At 45.6% G+C, this 21426-nt stretch overlaps 1 protein-coding gene across 2 annotated transcripts in view; it reads right to left on the reverse strand.

Moving 5' to 3' along the window:
• ALG6 (ALG6 alpha-1,3-glucosyltransferase) overlaps positions 1-19631 on the reverse strand; it is a 60385-nt gene extending 40754 nt beyond the window's left edge. The window contains exons 1-2 of one of the 2 annotated variants that reach the window (XM_036756899.1): positions 19549-19631; positions 14221-14558 (exon numbers count right to left, since the gene is read on the reverse strand). In XM_036756899.1, coding sequence (XP_036612794.1) covers positions 14221-14302 — 82 coding nt within the window. In that variant the 5' untranslated portion in view covers positions 14303-14558; positions 19549-19631. Of the gene's footprint in view, positions 1-14220; positions 14559-15085; positions 15120-19548 lie in introns of those variants that run through there. The other variant, XM_036756900.1, reaches the window with a different exon arrangement.
• Between the last annotated feature and the right edge of the window lie 1795 nt (positions 19632-21426).

Here is a 21426-nt window from a genome sequence, read left to right on the forward strand (position 1 = left end):
TCTTGGCATCACTATTGATTATTAAAACCCCCTCTTGCAATTAAAATACGAGAGAAAGAAAGGGGAAAAATTGAATAAGCATTGTAAAACAAATGCATACAGTGGCCACATCCAAAAATGCCGTTCTCTTTCTGCCCCTCTTGCTCAGGAGGTGGGCTCCATGCTTCATCGCTGATCCTCAGAGACATGGTGGGTCGCTGCACTGACTAGAGCTCTTAAGGTTTTCAAAGTTGTTTTTCTTTATAATGCAGTTGTCTTTGAATAAACTGATGCCTTGATTCTGCCACCTTCCCTTTGAATCAGTTCACAGGACCCAGGATTCTCTGAAATCTTCTCTTTCATCATGTATTATGGAGCAATAACATTCCACTCTCATGCTAGTCTTGTAGACAAGATAGAGAGATGTGGGTTGAAAGACTGTATCGAAAAGCAGTCAATAATATCCTGATGACACCTTGGAGAGAACTACCCAAGGACTATGCCTTTGGTAATGCTGCCTACAATCAACTCAATGACTTGGACAACAGACCCAGACAGCCTGCCGCTCAAATTTCTGAACAACATAAAGCACAGAGAAGCACAGCTCTGAATGATGGAATCATCATCCATAAAGACCTTAACAAGCTAAAACAACAGACCAAATCTAATTAAAGAAAATGTTAAAAGGAGAAATATAGAATCCTATGCATGGGTTTGAAAAAACAAGCTGCATAAACAGAGAAGGTGGGACAGAAATTAAATTCTTATAATTTTGCATCTAGACTTGTATGTTAATATCAGATTGAAAAAAATCTATGTTAAGGCATAAGTTATTTATACACCATAATTAGGAAATTCTGAACTTTGGCTACTTTAGTAATCTAATAAAGTTCCACTCTTAGAAGGCAGCTCATGAAATTCATCACACCTCACCAAAGGAAAAGGTAAATTTAATCCCAGGAAAAAGCTAAAGAAAGTCTTTTTTCCATGAAAAACATTCATTTTTCAACTTTTCTAGTTAGAAATTATTCATGTAAATTTACTAATTTGCTTTTTAAGTTTTAATGATTTCTGACAGATGGAATTCTCAACCCTTAACATAAGCAACGGAACCTTGGCAGATATGATGAATGATTCGGAAGCATTCATCTGTTTTGGTAAACTGATCTTACAAACTGCCCACGACATTGCTGATCAATGTTATCATCTGGATGATTTCCCTCAGAATATTCAACCAATTACTAAGAGGTAGTAGATCATCAATAAATACTAGTCTAAGGAACCTTTCTCCCTTAAACCAGAAAACAATTTTTCCTAACAGAATACCTTCAGGAAGAAGAGAAGGAAAACCGAGCCAATGGCAGCAGAATTTCCAGCAAGTCCAGAAGGCAAAGAGCAAAAGTATATTATTTGATGCTTGGTAATTGTTCTGATTTTGCCTAGTTAAAGAAAGGTTTCTTTAGATAAGATTTTGTACCTTGTTTGATTGGTTTTTGTTGATAGTTATTAAGTTCATAATTTTAAAAGTGTATGAACAATAAAGAATTATCTTTGGGGCCTCTAAGATAATAACTTTGGTATTTTCATGGCTCCAAGATCTTATCTATATGAATACTTCCCCCACAGGTGATGACCATGACTCTTAAATGGCACAATATTTTTCCATGTCCTCTATAAATTCTCAAGAGATGATCTCAAAAAGCTAAGAAGTTTTTTCTTTTTGATCAGCCGTTCTTAATTTAGGGTCAATGAACTTGTTAAATTTTTAAACTATTTTGGTAACTGGGGGATAGAGCCAAGATGGCAGAGTAAAAGCAGGGACTCACCTGAGTTCTTCCAAATCCTCCCCCACCAAACAACTTTAAAATAATGCCCCAAATGAATTCTGGAGTGACAGAATCAACAAAAAGAGGGGGTGAAACAATTTTCTATCCCAAGACAACTTAGAAGGTCAGCAGGGAAGGTCTGTCTCACTGTGGTGAGAGTAGAACGCAACCCAGGGCAGGCCGTGCCCCAGCAAGCCAGCTGCAAGGCCTTGGTGGGGCAACTGATTCTGCAGTGGAGGCTTTCTGAGCTCTCAGTCCACAAACATAAGTGGGTCAGATAACTCGTCAGAAGGAAATTACAGGGGCCCCTTTGTGGGCACTGGAAGCAGGACTCTGTTGCATTGCACATATATGGTTCTGGGTCACAGTTCCAGGGTGAGAAGGAGCACTACCAGCACACTAGAACATGTGACAGCAGGGGAACAGGGACCCTGGTCATAGTTCTAGGGAGAAAAAGAGTGCTTGTGGTCACTCCCAGACTACAGCACAGGCAGGAGTAGTGACCACACCTCTCCTTAGATCATACCACCTTGGAAAAATTGAAAACTTACAAACCCCCAGAACTAGGTCTGAAAACAGCACCATTAAAAACCTGAGGCTTGGGAAAGTATCCCCTCCATCATGGAAGCAGAGTCCAACTTTAATAAGCTGTTAAAAGTCAAAAATAGTCTGGAAAAATGAGCAAACAACAAAAAGAACTTGACCATAGAAAGTTGCTATGGTGACAGGAAAGACACAGAAGTCAAAGCAGCTATATTCAAAGCCTCAAAGAAAAATGTAATTGGTCAAAGGCCCCAAAAGAATTCCTGGAAGAGCTCAAAAAGGATTTTAAACATTAAGAAAGCGAGGTAGAAGAAAAGTTGGGGAAAGAAATGAGAGTGACTCAAGAAAATAATGAAAAAAGAATCAACAGCTTGGTAGAGAAGGCACAAAAAAAAAAAAACCTGAAGAAAATAAGACCTTAAAAAACAGAATAGGCCAAATGGTAAAAGTGGAATAAAAATCCACTGAAGAGAAGAACACTTTAAAAAAGTAGAATTAACCAAACAGAAAAAGATGTACAAAAATTCACTGAAGAGAAATCTTTTGAGGAGGGATAGGGTAACATGAGAGAAAAAAGGATAAATGGGATGGGGAGGAATAGGATGGAGGGAAATATACAGTTACTAATCACAACTGAAAAAACTGTACAGTAAGTTACTCTGATAAAGTCCTCATTTCTCAAATATATAGAGAACTGAGTCAAATTTGTGAGATTACAAGTCATTCTCCAACTAATAAATGGTCAAAGGATATGAACAGGCAGTTTTCAGACAAAAATCAAAGCTCTCTATGGTCACATGAAAAAATGTTCTCTATCAGTACTGATTAGAGAAATGCAAATTAGAACAACTCTGAGGCAGTATTTCACATCTATCAGGTTGGCTGATATGAAAGAAAAGGAAAATGACAAATGTTGGGAAGAATGTGGGAAAATTGGGACACTAAAGCACTGCTGGTAGGTTTTGAACTGACCCAGCCATTCTGGACAGCAATTTGGAACTACACCCAAAGGGCTATAAAACTGTGCATACCCTTTGAACCAGCAATGCTACTGCTAGGTCTGTACCCCAAAGAGATTAAAAAAAAGGGATCTATATGTACAAACATATTTAGAGACGCTCTTCTTGTGGTGGCAAAGAACGGCAAGTTGAAGGAATGCCCATTAATTGGGGAATGATTGAACAAGTTGGGGTATACAATTGTGATGTAATACTACTGTGCTATAAGAAATGACAAGCGGAATGCTTTCGGATAAACCTGGACTTACATTAACTGATGCAAAGTGAAGTGAGCTGAACCAGGAGAACACTGTACACAGTAATAGCAACACTGTATAATGATCAGCTATGAGTGACTTAGCTCTTCTCAGCAATACTGTGATCCAAGATAATCCCAAAGAACCTATGACGAAAAATACTATCTACCTCCAAAGAACTGATGGAGTCTGAATCTAGATCAAAGCATCCTTTTTTTCCCTTGGATTTTTTTGGTCTGTGTTTTCTTTCACAACTTGACCAATATGGAAGTATGTTTTCTATGACTGTACATGTCTAACCTACATCAAATTGTTTGCCTTCTTAATGAAAGGGGAAGGCAGAGAAACAGTGAACTCAAAATTTGAAAAAACAAAATTGCTTTTCCATGTAATTGGAAAAATACTTTAAAATCTATCTTGATAACTGTATTTCAATATAATTGTTTTACTTTGTAATCCCCTTCTGCTTAACCCCTTGACATCATCTCCTGCCTCTCTTCCAGAAGACAACTCCACAATTGCTTCCTCTCCTCTACCCTTTAATCTTTCCCTCTTTAGCTGAGGATTCCAGTCTGCCCACAAACATTCCCATGCACAAAAAAACCCTTCCATTTTCCCCACCATCCGCTCATGCTTGTCTAAATGAGTTCCTTTGGTGCAGGCTGAAGGAGGACCTGAAGCAGGATCCCACTGACAGGGGAATGCCCTCATTTATGGGGCAATGAAAATAGAAGTGGTAATGTTGGAAAAAGCCATTTCAGCTGAGGTGTGAGGTCAGTGATGCTCCTGCACCCTCCCCTCTCTATGGACTCTGCTCCTTTGGAATCTGGCCCACGTTCTTCAGAACCAGTCACAGCCCAGGCCTTAGTGATATCCGATGAGGTCAACCAGGCCTCCTTGCACTAGGATCTCCAGTTCAACTTGCTTGTTATGCAGACTTTATGTGGCTGCTTATAGATGCCTGAGGCCTTTCTCATATTTGTCTCCTATGATCTTCTGGGGGTCTTCAATGTGTCACTGCCTACCCTGCAGCTCTTTTATTCTTACAAAATCTAGCTTGAGTTTGGTGAACATAAAGAGGTAAGATTTCATCCTTGCTTTTCCATCTTAATTTAAAGCCCTATTAGATTTGCACAACTCTCAGAAAATCACCTCTTACTAGTCTTTTATAGAGGCTCTGTCCCTGGCCAAAAGTATGCCATTCCTATATTTTAATTCATGTTACAGAAATCCAAATCCATCTTCCTGATTTGCTGCTGAATCCTCAAATATGGCTTTTTATTCAACCCCTACACCCATGTGTTAGAAGTGGCAAACACTCAACCCCTCCCTCCCCTTAAGGTCTTCTGTTTCTTGCCCAGGACGTCATGCCTGGCATGTAGCAAGCTCTTTATAAATGGCAGTCACTAACTAGAAGCAGGGTGCGGTCTGAGGGCTAACCCGATGTTCCTGCCCATGTGAGCAGCAAACAGGCATTTGTCAGCTGTGGGGATGTGGTGCTCACATCAACAGCCGCAGTCCTCACAAACACTGGGGCCCATGGGTCTCCTTTCTGAACCGCTGCACTCAGTGGGCCAACCCCGCTACTCCTGACACCCTCCTCTCTGGCCACTTTTGGCAAGGAGTCCTCGTTACCAGGTCAGGGAGTCCATTTTCAGCTCAACGGGTCCTTCTTGACTAATGCCAGATGTCCTGAGTGCCTGCAGGAGCCCCCCAGAGGCCCCACTTTGATCCCACAGGACCAGTTGGACCTGTAGCACCCTAGACCTCCAGAATCAATGCCCTTGGTTCCTGCGGAAGTTCATCCTTCATCTTTGGAGCATCCAGCCCAGGGCCCAGCCCAGCTGATTCATGACTCGGAGTGCAAACGATCACAGTGAGCCCACTGTATGCACTAGCAAGCCCCATATACCGGACCATGACTCCTCTTCACATCCCATCCAGCCACCCAACTGTCCACCAAGGCCATCTTGTCGTCTGCCTCTCCCCCACCCTCCACATCTCTTGCCTTGGCTACAGTGCCACCTCCCTCCCAGAGATGTCGTATCCTCCATTAGAACGTCAGTTCCTCAAGGGTAGCATTCAGCATAAGAGCCGGCACACAGGGCTGACTTTCAAGCATTAAGCACTGACCATGTGCCAGCCTGGGCAGCTAGGGAGCGCTGCAGAACAGAGCCTGGGCCTGGACTGTGGAAGACTTCTCTTCATGAGTTCAAATCTGGCTTCAGACACTCACCAGCTATGTGACCCAAGCTCAGTTCCTCTTCTGTCAGATGAGATGGAGAAAAAAATGGCCAACCGCTCCAGTATCTTTCCCAAAATGGGGTCACAGAGAGTCAGACACAACTGAAAAACGACTCAACAACCACCAAATATGCCAAGCTTAGGCTAAGCACCAGGTATCAAGTACAAAAAGGAGACAGTTCCTGCCCTCAAGGAGCTTCCATTCTAATGGGAAAAACAAGACATAGAGGGGGAGTGGTGGCCACTCTAGGAGGAGGTTCTGGTCTGGAAAGCCACAGGGAAGATGGCAGCCTGTTACTGAGACAAGGCCAGAACTCATTTGTCTATAGTTCTCAGAGCAAGGGGTGCAAAAGAGAGGAGGGTGGAAAACAGTCAGGAAAGTGAGGAGGCCTGGTCCCCTGGAGTAAAGGGCTGAGTGGCGTAGCTCCTCCCAAGCATGGACTCTGGTGTTCTGGTCTGGAAGATGTACTGGCAGCAGAAGTGGCAGGACAGAACAGGGGCCCGGGTGATGAGAGGGAGGTGTGCTTCGAGCAAGTACAGCGCCCAGTGGCTCAGCTCTTACCAGGCATGTGTTTCTAGGACTACGGCGGAGACAAAAGACTGAAGCTGCTGCGGTCTCCCTAAAAATGGGAACTTTTATTTCTGGGAAATTGTTTTGGATGGCTTCAAGGCAGGGAGCAGCTAAAGCAGCAGCAGCTTCACCTCCTGAGCTCAGCCTTCTCCCAAAGGAAGGGGAAATGGGCCACACACTTACTGGAGGTAAAAGTTTTGAGTCAAGCCCTCTTTAACAAGCAAGTGGGAAATGCACCATTCCTCTTGGCCTCTCTACAGTGGTCTCCTGAATGTATACCAGCCTGATTCAATCATCTTGGATGAGTGTGACCAACACTAACTTCTCCCCGCTTCTCACACCTCACAGTATTGTCTCTAACACACATTTTGGCCCTTAGGTTGTTTTCTACTTTCTTTGAGATATTTCACATAAGTTTTGTTACCCAAACAAAACAAGGTTTCTTCACGTTCTGCATTTTCCATCACTCATAAACACCGCGCTATAGACTCACACACTGAAAAAATATTCAAAACCAAACTGAATCTGAAGGAGAAACAAAAGACTATTCACAAATTACATCATCCCTCGAATAAGTGACAGATGATGATTTCATAGAAGGTATTTCACATAAATAAAATCATCCACTATTGTCCAGATTTCTCTATAATCTTTCTGCCATTTAAAAACGATACACCCCTTTCCTATAGTTCTCAGCTTGCTGAGGACCTAAGGTCAAAATGGATCTTACACAATTTCCTCCACTGGAAAATCCAAGTATCCAGATTTTCCCAAATTGCTCTAGACTTGCGGCCAATGTGGAGGAATTTATCACCATTCTCTACCAAACAGAAGAATGGATAATGACTCTCTTTAGAGTTGAGAAACAAGTTTCTATCCAGAGCCTGACCTAGTTCAATAAATTCAGCTGACACTGGCTATGAAATGAGTACTTAAGTTTTTTTAAACTGCTAAAGTGCCCTTAAACCAGCCCAGAAGGACAACCCAACTGTGCCTAAGGGAGCTTCACTTGGGAAGGGCAAAAGGATTCCTACCACTCTGATTAATGCACAATTTCATTTACACTCAACTCAGAATTAGACAAAGAAAATACAGTATTGTCTATTTACATGGCTCCAACTTTGTGGCTAGTCTTATTCTCAAGAAAACGGCTCCATTCAGCACACTTTAATATTCGTTTGATTTTTAATTATTGTGTTATGTAGAATTATGCTGAAATTTAAGAGGCGAATACTTCCTTTGGCTGGATGGATACACTATATATGATTATGCCTTAAAAACTCTCAGAGAGCAGAATTTGGCTAAAACTGTCTAGGATAAAATCTGTCTTAAACACTTTTAAGGAAGAGTGGGAATACAGCAAACACAACATGTAAATGGAAGAAAATTAATAATCAACTAAACACTGCCTATCATACCTTTAATACTAACTGCTCTAAAGGAAGCTACAACGTGCAGTGGACAGAGCGCTAGGCCTGGAGTCAGGAGAACATGAGTTCAAATCCAGCCTCAGACACTTACTAGCTATGTGACCCTGGCCAAGTCACGTGACCTGTTTGCCTCAGTTTACTCATCTGTAAAATGGGAATAATTATACCTCACGAAGTTGTGCATGGATCAAATGAGATAATATTTATAAAGCGCTTAGCACAGTGCTTGGTATACAGCAGTAGCTTAATCTATGCTTGTTTCCTTCCTTCCTAATTTTTTTCAGTGACAAACACTGAGTAGTGGTTATTATGTACCTTTTTTCTCACAGGAACGAAAACAACCAGCAGAGATTATGCCAAGTCTTTTCAACAGGCACCTATGACCAGCTCCAAAGGCATCAGTGATGGTGTCGATGGCCAACAAGCCTTGGGTGGGGCTTGTGACCTCGCCATGCGGCTCCATGATCCTAAGAGATGACCCTCCAGGCTGCTCCTTTTGGAACTTTTGTCTGCTGGCTATTTGTGCCGACGGTCAAAACAAACGATTCGTCAACAGGCAGTAATTTGGGAAATTCAGACAATTCAGGGAAAATAGCGGGTAAGTGTGCAAACGGCATATGGACATCAGAAATGGAAAGAGTAAATTGTGAGGAGAATGTAAAAAATGAGGTAATGTAAATGAGAGGTTTTCTTTTTTCTGCATCACGCTGAGCACTTCCTGATCATCATCTAAAAATACGACAAAGGGTAATCCAAAGCAAGCATTAAGGAAATACATTATATTAACTAAAAAAAGTGTGCTTTAATTAACAGTGGGAGAAGAGTCATCCTCACATTCTACACATCCTTGGCACCCATAACAAAAAGATCACGGATCTTATAACTGCTCATTAATCTTTAAGAAGTTCTTATCGGCTCATAAGCAAACTCTTAGCATGAAAGAATAGCTGTTTTGAGCCAAGCATGTAGGCTCATGTCAATATAACGAAAAAGACACATGAAATAAGAGTAAGAACCAAGAAGGGCAGAGGTCCCGACTCCCCAGAGGTTTTGAAGTTAAAAAGGCATCAGACAATGATGGTGAAAACCGCTATGGAATACTGGGCCTTTTTTCGTTTTTCAGGGTTCTCAGTTACACCATCTGGGAAATAAGAATGGTAACATACCACAGAGCCCCGTACGGTAAAATGCCAATGCTTGGACATATTAAAATGCCCTGAACTATGCAATAGTTCTCCAAGAGGACAGATGACAGCAGCTATTTCCTTACAGGTCAGGGATGGGCAAAAGAGTGTGGAAAACCTGCGGGAAAAGCCCTTCATCCCAAGGTAACTAAGAAGCTGCCACGAGAGCACAGAAGACCAAAGAGAAAGAAGTCCTTCCTGTGAAAGTAACACATGTAGAACACAGGGGAAAAGGTCAGCATCCCTCACGGGCAGCTCCCTCTCCTCCTCATTCCATGGGCTAAAGTGAAATAACACCAGAGTGAGTTTTAACCCCTCTTCTCCCTACCCTGATTCTTGGTCTTTATAAATACACCACCACGACATACTCAGCTCTATGTAAAAAACACCTCTGATAACATGAGAAAGAGAAAGGAAACCATGACGCTGCCAGGCAACATTGTAAACAAGACCGTCCCTCAGACAGAGGCTGATACATTGTGGAAGGATGGGAAAAAAAGACCTCCCTGCCAAATGTACCAGGTGGGAGAATGTCACAGGTGCTGCTACCCAGGGCATTTGTAAAGTAAACGCTCCAGGGTTTCCCCAATACCGTGAGAAGGCACATTTATTTGTAGCTTCCTAAGGTCTGTTTTACAATTTTTGTAGACTAGGAAGTATTAGTGATGAGTGGCTGTCTTAAAAAAATACATTCAGAATTAATGTGTAAATTTACAAAGCAAGTTTAACTCTATTGATGTTCAAAGGCGTTTTTAATAAATGTTTAATTTTTTAAAAACGTACCAAAGTTCTTATGTGTTCTGTCCTTGAAAGAATTCCTTAGGAGATTGTCTACTTATTCCAATTATGTTTCTATTTGGCACAAAATATTGTAGGAATTCCCTCCAAAGCCTGATTATTATAGTTATTAATAATATAGCTATTAATACATTATGTGTGTATAACACATGCAGCTTAGGAAGTGCTTTCTCTTATAATAGCTGATTTAATCCTCCACAACTGTGAGATGGGCAGAAGAGATATTATGCTCATTATTTAAAGACAAGGAAACTGAGTCTGAGGGATGATAAAGGACGCGGCCAAGGCGAAGTAAGTAGGAATGCTCTAGCCTCCTGACCTAGAGCCCTCTTTCTATAAAACACACACACACACACACACACACACACACACACACACACACACACACACACACACGTAAAGTAATTTCGCTGTAGATTCAGAACCTCATTTTTTTAAAAATAAGAACAGAACTGTGCATCTTGATTATCAGCCCCATTCACCACACCTGGCTCCAAGTTACTCCTTTTTACTCCCTCAAAATCAAATGTGCCTTCCAAGAATGAAAATTAAGTACCAGTGAGGATAGAAAGGTGTATCAAGGGCAGTTTCAAAAATGTTGCAGAAAATGGTGGAATCACAGGGATTCTTCCCTGAATACGCCACCATAATATCTGACCTGACAGGGAGCCATGAGGGAGGCAGATCCCATACTCCCTGACCCAGCTGGAGCTGCCCCGTACGACGTCATTTCTACTCCCCAAAAGAGGTGAGAAGTTTTCTTTTTCTAGTCTTAGACATCCGGACGGGCCCTCAGGAACCTCTCCACTTCAAAGGTATGGATAGCGGCCAGTGAAGCCCGTTAACTGGAGAATGGCTGACCAAATCATGGCATAGGCACGTAATCACGTTACTGAGCCACAGAAAATGGCACAGATGGGCAGAAGAAGGAGATCAGCATTTATGTGGCGCCTACTCTATGCCGGGCATAGGGCTAAGCAGTTTTCTCCTTGGTTTTGTTTTCAAATATTATCTCACTGGATCCTCACAACAACTCTGGGAGGTAGGTGCTATTATCATCTCCATTTCACAGAGGAGGAAACTGAGGCAAACAGAGGTGAAGTGACTTGCCCAGGGCCACACAGCTAGTAAGTGTCTGAGGCCAGATTTAAACTCAGGTCATCCTGCCTCCAGGTCCGGCTCTCTATCCCCTGCACCACCAGCAGCCCCTAATTGAGATTCAGTAACTTAGTAAGACTCCTATGAACCGATGCAGGTTAAAGGCGAGCAGAACCAGGAAAATAATCGATCCAGGATGACAAGAGAGAGCACACGGACCAAGGCAATGGCTGAGCTGGGCTCCCAGGCCCGCTGCCTCCTGTCACACTGGCCACAGACAGCCCTCATCTGGCTGATCCAAAGGCCTGCTTCTGGGGCGGGGGAAGGCGGAGGAGAGGGAGCGACAGTGACGTCATGAGGGATAAGCATCGATGAAACCTTAAAAACAGAGCCAAGCTCAGGAAGAGCCATTCTGCCCATGGTGTGTTCCATTCAAGATACTTTTAAAAAAAGATACAGACTAGAGGTTTCCAGGCCTCCTTCTCTGCTCTCTGTACACTGAAATGCTCATGTTAGCTGGTGTCTAGATGCACAATTAAAAAACCGTTTTGTGGGATCCTCCCGGGAATAAGGGAAGGTGAAGCTGATGGGAGGTGATGGGGGCGAGCGTCCGTCTCCTCCTCGGCAGAGAGGCCACTGACCAAACCATTATAGACCCAGAGAGGGAAGGGCCCCCAGGGCCAGCCAATCCAACTCTTCTACTTTCCAGAGGAGGAGACAGAGGTCCAGAGGGGTGAGACACCTGCCCAAGGTCACCAAGGGGAGATGGGAACACAGTGGCTCTGTCTCTTGCAGCTGACCAGGATCCCGCCCCAGTGATGGACGGCCAGCATGAGGCATCATGCCTATTTAGTCATGGGCGGCTAGGGGGTGCCACAGTGCACAGAGCGCTGGACCTAGAGTCAGGAAGACCCGAGTTCTTATATGGCCTGAGAATAGAAATGCCAAAAAGTACAAAAGAGGAAGAAAAGAGAACCACTAAAATATCAAAAATACAAAAGAAAACCCTACCCCAAAACACACCAAGGACCCAGACTCGGGGAACTTAGGCCCTCCTTTGGTCCTCCAGACTGGGAACTTCTTGCGCGAAGGGCTGGTTGCCTCTGTGTACCCAGAGTGCCCAGCATGGTGCCTGGCACTCCCAGGGCCTAACAGAGCCTTGTCTTACTTGACTCAAATATAGCACACACTTTAAAAAACCTCGACATGACAGTTCACAGCTTCAGATGCCATACTTTTTTGCGTCCTTTGGCTGCTGAAATGTCTGTCTTCTTGATTTTTAAACACATAATTAAAAGAGAAAAAAAAAACTTGTAAAAAATTCCAGCGATTGGTTCCAGGTGGTCCCTTCAGGGCGGAGCCAGGCAAGGGCCCAGGCCTTGTGGTCCCAGCCTCGCCCTCTTCCTACTGCATCACTCAGCCACCAACAACACATGTTGGATCCCCGCTTTACTTTGTCCTTACAACCAGCAAAGCCCTCATCCTATGGACTGCCTTCCTTGTGTGCCTCTAAATCCAGCAGAGTCACCCGAAGCTGTCCAGTGTGACACTCACCGCTCATGTGGAGTCTGCACATGCATTCGTACATAGGACACACCTTGGTGTAACAGCCCCATCTGGGATCCTTTCGAGGTCCAACAGGGCTTCAGGACGAGGCAGGGCCCCGAGATCCAGCCTGATATAGCCAATGGGTGAATCTCCTTTTCATTCGCTATGGAAGGAGAGTCCAGAGTATAAAGTGGCGCCACTAAAAGTCACACAGCGGACGTGTGAGAAGGTGAATTTGTTGTTGTTTTTCAGTCATGTCCAACTCCTTGTGACCCTTTGGATTTTCTCAGCAAAGACACTGCAGTGGTTTACCAGTTCCCTCTCCAGTTCATTTTACAGATGAAGAAACTGAGGCAAACAGGGTGAAGTGACTTGCCCAGGGTCACACAGCTAGTAAGTGTCTGAGTCCAGATTTGAACTCAGCTCTTCCTGACTCCAGGCCCAGGCTCAGAGCTCTGCCCACTGCCCTCTAGCTGGTGAATTTGTATCTGCAGTCATTTCAGAGTTCTGCTGGCATTCAATGAACAAAGCTTTGTGTGAAGCCATCAGGTCACATGATAAATCTCTGCCTTTAGGCTCAACAAATCATTTTACGGCAGTTCAGAGGCTGCCGTGTGCAATGTCTTCCACTCACTTTGCTGTTTTTTCTTCTTTTCTTATTACTGATCAAGTGGCCAGCATGTGCCAGGAACTGTGCTTATTTTAAGTTCTCAACTACATGAATACCTAGACTTGTTAAAAGAAGTTAAATGAAAACCATATAAAAAGAATGAGGCACGAGAAAGGGGCAGATGGACAGCTAAAGGAAATGAAGCAAGGCATCTTTAGCAAAGTGTGTGACATTCAAAGCCTAAGCCAGGGAAGCTGCGGATTCTTGCACTTAGCTGGAAGACGCTTGGCTCTGCAGAGTGGACTCTCCCAGTAAGGGCGGCCAGGCTGGCTGAAGGCTCAAGCTCATGCCCCATGGGGCCTGGCTGTGGAACCTGGAGGGGAGAGCCTGGCCAAGGCTGGGGGAGACCAGCACTCTCCTATCAATACAGAGTGACCAGAGGGGATGGCAGGCTGCCTTGGGAGGTGGCAGTCTCCCCATCACTGCAGACAGTCAGACAGCAAAGGCTAGTGCACCATGGGCACACATGGGGTAGTGGAGATCCACTCTCAGGGACAGGCTGGACTAGGCAGCCTCTGGGGCATCTCCTGCCTCCAGTTCTAAGATTCTGCTATGCCTGAGGTCTATGCTGCCAATACCTGCTAACAGATTCTGCCCCCGGGCCCTCCGTGGGCTGCTTGGTTCCTGCTAATTCACAAGCTCACAGGTCTAGAGCAGGATGGGAGCATGGGAGCCTTTCCTCCACCCTCTCATTCCTCAGAGGAGGAAACCAAGTCCCCAAGCAGTGACACAGTGATAAATGGCAGCCTGTCCTCTGATGCCATGCCCTGCACTCAACCCTTCAAAGAGCCAGGATCTATCTGCTGGGGGATGTACCTCCTTCACCACCACAGACCACCATGCCTCCCAGGGCACCACACAAGACAGATCTGCTTTATACCAATGAGATACTCACCTGAAAAGAATAAAGCAAGGTTCCATTAAACACTGTATCTACAGCAAATCTAGAAGTTATCAGCAAGATCCAAATGACTTTTCTTTGCCCTATTTTCTAAATTATACAATTGCAAATTGTTCTCAAACAAATTAAGGAGAAATCATTTTTCTATCTTTAAAGCCGCGAACACACCTTACCTGAGTAAGCGTTCAGAGAGACCGTCCAGCGGACTGTTAGTCCAATGAGGACCACAATGGTCATGGTATGCCATTCTTTCATAACTGTTCTTCACTTGGGCCACAAAGAAAGAACAGGCCTCCCTCAGACACTTTCAAAAATGTCTCCTCGGTACTTTCAAACAGGTACACGTCCTCCACCTCAAAACTCCTTCAGATCAGAAGTTCAGAGAAAATCATCAGTATTCAAGGTGTTACCACTTCTCTGTAGTGGAGAATTTCAGCCAATTTCAAGGGACGGCAGCTTCTAAGTGTGGAATCAGAAAGCGGCTCTCTGTTGCAGCAATGCAAGAAAGATTCTAAGACGAAAAAGAAAAAGTAAGTTCAATGATTTTAATTATCAAGGATTTTAAGATTTATCTCAGTTAACAAGTGTGAAACCACCAGATTAGTCACTGACTTACAAAACGGGGGTGCAGCACTTATTCTAGCTCTGCTAACGATTATCTGGGTGACCTTGGACAAGCCACCTAACTTATGTGGGCCTCGGTTTCCTCATTTATAAATGATGGTGTGGGCTGCTAGCTGATTTCTTTCTGTTCTAAATCCCATGGCCTAAATATGAACTATAAGGACAATTCCCTTCTCAAATTTCAACCAAAACAGAGAAGAGAGGGCTGACTGAGCAAGACTAAGGGGCCATTAAAAAAGAGTATGACTGATCCAGATATATGCCCAATATAAGAATTAGAGAATATATGGATAAAAAGACAATGAATCCAGGGTAAAGCACACTGATTGGGGCAGCTAGATGGAGCAGCAGGTAAAGCACCTGGAGTCAGGAAGACTCATCTTCATGAGTTCAAATCTGGCCTCAGACACTTACTAGCTGGGTGACCCTGGGCAAGTCACTTGACTCCATCTGCTTCAGTTTCCTCATGGCAAATCACTCCAGTGTCTGTGCTGAGAAAACCCCAAATGATGGGACCAAGCATCGGACACGACCGAACAACAAAACAACAACAAAGCACATTAATTACAACAAAGATATCCCTTCACACAAACAGAACTAAAACCCCTGGTGCTGGTAAAGCCTTGACTCTGGGTGAGGACACTTTGGTGCTAACAATCAACGAGGATCTGCAGCTATGAGATGCCTTGGAGAAGTCCTTGGAGACGCAGCTTCTTCACTTCAGGTTTTCTGTCTTCTTGCTCAGTCTGTTTCATGCAGCTCAGAAACATCCCCAGGACACTTCAACAATACAGAGCCACGTCTGGGGAGAAAAGGCCCGTGTCATGAGATCTCAGGGTGAGCAGTGAAATAGCAGCCATTGCTGACAAGTCACTTCATCAGTCTTTTTCCAAAATGGGGTGTGGGAAGGAAACGAAGAGAAGGAAAGGTTCGCTCCTCAGGGCCAAACAGTCTGCACATTAGTCACGGGAGGAACTTGGATCCTAGTAGACTGAACGTTAAAAAGTGAGGTCGGGTCACAGCGAAGCTGTTAAGACTGTCCCCAGTCCTCTCATCTTTATCTTTTCTTCTGGCTTGACACTGACTTTTAGCTTTGCATTAGAGGATCATAGATTCTGAGCTGGACAGGGCCTTGAAGGTATGTCTGGTCCAAGGTGGGAAGCGGCATCTACTTATGTAGTGGTCATCTTCCACTGTATGTAGATGGCTGGTCCCGACCTAACTGCCACATCAGCAACCAGCCTTGCCCTGTCTGTTAAGATATAATCTATATGCTGGCCAAGATGGCAGGGGTAACGGGAGCAGAACAGCCCAATTCCCATGCACGTCCTCCAGAAAAAGAGGAACAGAACAAGTAAGGGTGAGACTGCAGGGAGCCCCTTCATTCAGCCTAAGTCACCAAAGGAGACACCCCAGCATCTGCAGGCCCTCAGGAGGGGGCTGGCTTTCTAGCTCCCACAGCCTGAGGAGAAGGGGGCCAGGGAGGCCCCTGGGCAGGGCAGACTGGGAGGGAAGGTAGCAAACCTGCCCTGCCAGCCTCCAAGAGCTCAGCACTGTGTACCAGGAGCACGGACCCAAGCCTGGAACCTGTGAGCACCTCCTTCTCAGCAGACACTACAGGGCCAGCAACAAGACAGCGGAGACCAAAGAGGGGCCTGCCACCCCATCCAAGGGTACAAGGGCTCGTAAACATTGGCAGCCCTGATAAAATGTCCCAATTCTGGAAGAAAAGCTTGAAATATGGATGAACAAAAGACACCAATAGTAAAGAAATGTCACACATCCAAGAACGTCCAGTAGAAGCCGAAAGGAAACAAATAATGTCATGGTGACTATGGACTGATCCATGGGTAAAAATGTATGGCTTGTCCACAATGTCTATTAAAATTTCTGGGAGAGAGAAAAAAGGACATTAGAAATGAAATGAGCCCTCTAAAGGAAAAGAACAAAAAAAAAGTTCCGCACAGAAGGTGTAAAATCTTACAAAAGTAAATGGCTTCCTGAAAATCACAATGGACAACAAAATATATGACTCCATGAAACAAGAAATATTAAAACAAAATTGAAATACTGGAAAAAAATGTTAAATTATCTCCTTTAAAAACAAATGATCAAGAAAATAGATCAAGGAGAGCTAATCTAAAAATCAACACTACCAAAAATGGATTCCTTAAAAAAGCCTCAATACCATAATAAAACAAATCATAATTGAAAACTGCCCAGACATTAGAAGCAGAGGGTAATGGGAAAGCAGAAAGAATCCATCACTCGTCTGCTGAAAACAAGCCTAAATGAAAACTCTCAGGAATGTCTTTGTTAAATCCAAAGTTTGTGGGTTAAAAAACAAAACTAAACAAAAAGCCAACGAGCCAAGTCAAAGAAAGAAATCAAACACCAAGGAGCCAGAGTAAGGATCCCACAAGACTTGGCAGCTACCATAATGAACGATAGGAGAATCTGAGATACGATCTTCCAAAAGGTAAAAGATAAAAGCTTAAAACCAAGAATAACTTGCCTGGCAAAACTGAACGTAACCTCACGGGGGAGAAATGGATCTTTAATGAAATTAAAGAATTCTAAGCATTCTCCGTGAATGCTTAGAGCTGAACAGAATCTCTGAAGTGCAAAAACAAAAAGTCAACTGAAACCTAGAAAGGCAAATACATTGAAAGGACGATGTAGAAAGAAGGTTTGTACGGTCATTCAGTTGTGTCCAACTCTTCAGGCCCCGTTTGGGGTTTTTTGGCAAAGAAACTGGAGGGGTTTGCCATTTCCTTCTCCAAATGATTTTACAGACAAGGAACAGAGGCAAACGAGGTTAAGTGACTTGCCCAGCTGGTGTCTGAGGCCACATCTGAACTCAGGAAAATGGGTCTTTGTGACTCCAGGCCAGACACTATCCACTGTGCCACCTCACTGCCCTACAGAGAATGAGGACAGGTCTATTGTGTAATGAGGAAGAAGAAATAAGTGTCCCTTCAGAATCCTAGTGTCTTCTAGGGTCAGACAGAACCTAAGGGTGATTTTGTTCTATTTTGATGATTCTAAGTGAAGACAGAAAAGTGAAGGGAAAAGTAAAAACTAGGGAAGAAAGGTAGAAGTGGGCAGTACTTACCTTTTCATACGACTGGGTTACAAGGGGAAAAAAACTGTACGAACATGAAGAAGAGATGGAAGTAGTGTCACATGAACCTTACTTTGCTCTGAATTGAAGGAAAAAAGGCTGAATACACACATACACAAAGTCTGGTGTGGAAAAGCATCAAGCAAAGCCCTCACCTCTCACCTCCTAAACAGCTTCCTAATGTGTCTCCCTACCTCCAGTTTCTCTTCATTTTAAACCATCCTCCAAAAGTGACCTTCCTAGAGCTTAAGTCTAGCCCCCATGGCCCCTCCCAGGCCCTCCAGGATGAAACACAAAGTTCTGTTAGGCATGTGATGGTCTTCACAACGCGATCCCTCCCTACGTTTCCGTTACTCCTCAGTTCAGCCCTAACGGACTATCTCTATCGCTGCTCATCCCCTCTGATGCTACAAGTCCCGTGCCCCACGCCTTTGCATAGGCTGTGCCTCACGCCTGGAATGCCCTCCTTCCTCATGGCCCACTCTTAGAATCAAGGGCCACTTTGTGCAAAAGGCCAGGAGCAGCTGGTGCCTTCTCCATGTAGATACGAGGTCTGTCTGCATCGCTAGCATTTACATCAAGGACCCATCAAGGGCGAGCACTTTAAAGTGTTTACAAAGGCTGGCTGTTCACGCTGTAAGTAGAAGGTGCCTTGGTTTTGCAAAGTGCAAACAGATAACCCTGGGAGGCACGTGGAGGGCACGTCCCAATCCTAGCATCCCCATGTTCCGGATGAAGAAACCGAAGCCAACTTGAAGTGACCTGCTGAGGGGAACACAGTAAGTGTCTGAAGCAGGATTCGAACCCAGGTCTTGCTAAGGCCAAGGCCGGTCCTTCTCTCCCTATCATCAGCCTCCCCTGTTCCTGGAGGACTTCCTCGATGCTCACCAATGGTGAGGCGCGCACTACAGCGTGGCTGCTGCCAGGTGGTGAAGTGGGGGAGGATCTGGGTTCGAATCCTGGCTGGGTGACTTCCTAGACTGCCTCTAACCTAGTACCTGGCACACAGTAGGCGCTTAATAAGTGTCTATTGAATGAACGAAAGGTGTGGACGGTGTCTTGGGGGGGAAGAAAATCTGGAACTCAAAATTATGTGGAACTGAGTGTTGTAAACTAAAATTAAATAATCTTAATCATAAAAAAAAATAAGATATGGCCGGGTCACGTATGAACAAGTCTTAATTTGACTGCCTCAGTTTCCCTCTACGTAAACCAGGGCAGTCACGGCGCCTTCCTGCCTATCGACGCCCGCCACTAAAGGCCCGGGACACAACAGGAGGGTTCCAATCCCGTCTGGAACCCTAAGAGGCCTCTTCCTTCCCTGGGGCTAGGGCGCTAACAGAGGTTTAAAGGGCTCCTCCCTTCAGCTCTTCCCACAGTAAAATGCTCGTGTAGCTGGATGTCTCTAACAGTCTCAAAGCAGGGGATGGTTCTGAGAGCCTCGGCGTTCTCTGCTGTCGGGGGCCTCCGAACTCGGACTGTCTTCTGCTGCAGGGTCGCAGACCTGGGTCTGGGGAACAGCAGGTGAGGAGGAGGGCGCACGCAGCAGAAGCGCGGAGGTGGGAAGAAACGCGTCGCGCATGCGCTCTGGACGGCCCCGCCCCCACCCCCGTACGGTGGAGGCCACGACATCCCCTCGGTCCTGGGCCAGACGAAGGGGCCGGCTGCCCCCGCTCTCCTCCCCCTTCTTGGACGCCAGGGTCCGTGCCGGCCTCGCGAGCCAGCCTCCCTCCTCCCCAGTCCCGGCTCTTACCCAGCGGCTCACAATCCCCGCTGGCCCTCGGGCTTCCCGCCCGCCGCCGCCTTCCGCGAGTGCGCCTGCGCGCTGGCCCTACCGAGGACTCGGTCCTGCCCCCAGCGCGCGCACGCGCAAGGGCGAGCACGCCTGACGTCAGTTCGGAGCGTGCTGGGGAGAGGAGGAGAGAAGCAGAGCAAGGGGAGGGGCCTGGACGCGGAGGGGCGGGGCCTAGAAGCCTAAGAGGCCACGGGGTGAGCCCAGGGGCAGGTGGAAATCCCCCGGCTCGGCTTTCCTGGGACTCCGGCCAGGGCCTGAGGAGCGGCTTAGCATTCCTGCGCCGAGCTGGCCAGCCGTGATCCGGGAATCCCCTGGCCCCGAGGGTGGCCGCTGCCCTACCATGACGGCCTTGAACCCGCCGCTGAGCGCGGCGTTCAGTGTCCAGAGAGCGTCCTCCTCTCCTGTTCCCTCCCAGGGCTAAACTGTCCGCCTCCGGAGGGCAGGCGCTGCTGCAGTGAGCACCGGGTAGGAGACCGAGCGTCCCTGGCCTCAAGGCAAGCAGCTAGTTACTTTGTATCTACAAGCGTCTTGTAGATACTGTATGCACTATATACGGACTAAGAAGGGGCATCTCCTTTTACTGCACAACGCTCTAGGGGCTTGGAGCTGTCACTGTCCCCCTTTCACAGATGGGGAAACTGAGGCAGGCAGGGGTTCAGGGACTTGCCCAGAGCCACACAGCTAGGAAGTATCTGCAAGCCACATTGGTACTGGGTCTTTCTGACTCCTGACCCAGAGGTCTGTCCGCTGGCCAATTAGGTGGATAGATGGATGGATAGATGGATGGATGGTGATAGAGAGGTAACATAGATACAGAGGTTGATAGATGGTGGATGGATATAGTTATTCCTGTTGTCTATATTCTAGTCTATTTACATGTGTAAATAAATGTGTGTGTATACATACATAATGTGTGTATATACACATGCATAGACATAGATATGTTGTAGACATTGCTGGAGGCGTAGGTTTAGCTGTTGGTGGAGAGGGAGAAGGATTCAGAGCTATGACAGAGACAGAGATGCTGTCTTCCCCCCAAAAGACAGTGAGCTCCTTGAGAGCAGGGGCATTTCCCTCTTGCCTTCCATCCCTCGCATGGAGCACGATGCCTGGCATGTAGTAGGATCTTCATACCAGTCAGAGAATCCTGTTGTTCATTCAATCCTTGCCCCCCAGAGTTCCTTTCCTGACATAAAGCTTTCGGGATCCTCCACCTGAAGTGCCCTCCCTCTCAGCTACTTTGTACCTCCAATGTCATTGGGAACCCCTGAGAACAGGGACAGTCTCACTTTTCTATTTGTTTGCCCAGCACTTAGCGTTGTGCTTTGAATATAACAAGTCCTTAAATGCTTTTATTCATTCATTTGAGGTGGACATAAAATTAATGCAACTGAATGGGGGGAGGGGCCCATTTAGAGGATGCTCTCCAAGGTCCCTGAGCCTGTGGCCATTAAGGTCCAAGAGAAATCTCCTCTGCTTTTCCTTGACACCCCTCCCCTCCAGTCCTAGCTGGGAGATCCCTGTCCTTTCAATTCTCTGCTCCTTCTTGAGTCTAGCACCTTATTCATTTCTCCTTCCAGGTCAGCCTCCTGTGGCAGACTGAAAAGAACATCGAACCAAGAGTCCAGAGACCTGGGTTCAGATCCTGCCTCTGCCTCTCCCTGGCTCTGTGACCTTCAGGAAAGTCACATCACCTTCTCTAAGCCTCAATTTTCTGCCTGTAAAATGATAGGGTTGGACAAGCTGATCTCTAAGTTCTTGCTAACTCTAAAACTCTGGTTCTTGTATTACACTTTCAATGCTAACAAATACCATCAGACCCTTCCTATAATGAAG

This window comes from Trichosurus vulpecula, chromosome 4 (assembly GCF_011100635.1).
Source record: "Trichosurus vulpecula isolate mTriVul1 chromosome 4, mTriVul1.pri, whole genome shotgun sequence".
NCBI classification, from domain to species: domain Eukaryota; kingdom Metazoa; phylum Chordata; class Mammalia; order Diprotodontia; family Phalangeridae; genus Trichosurus; species Trichosurus vulpecula.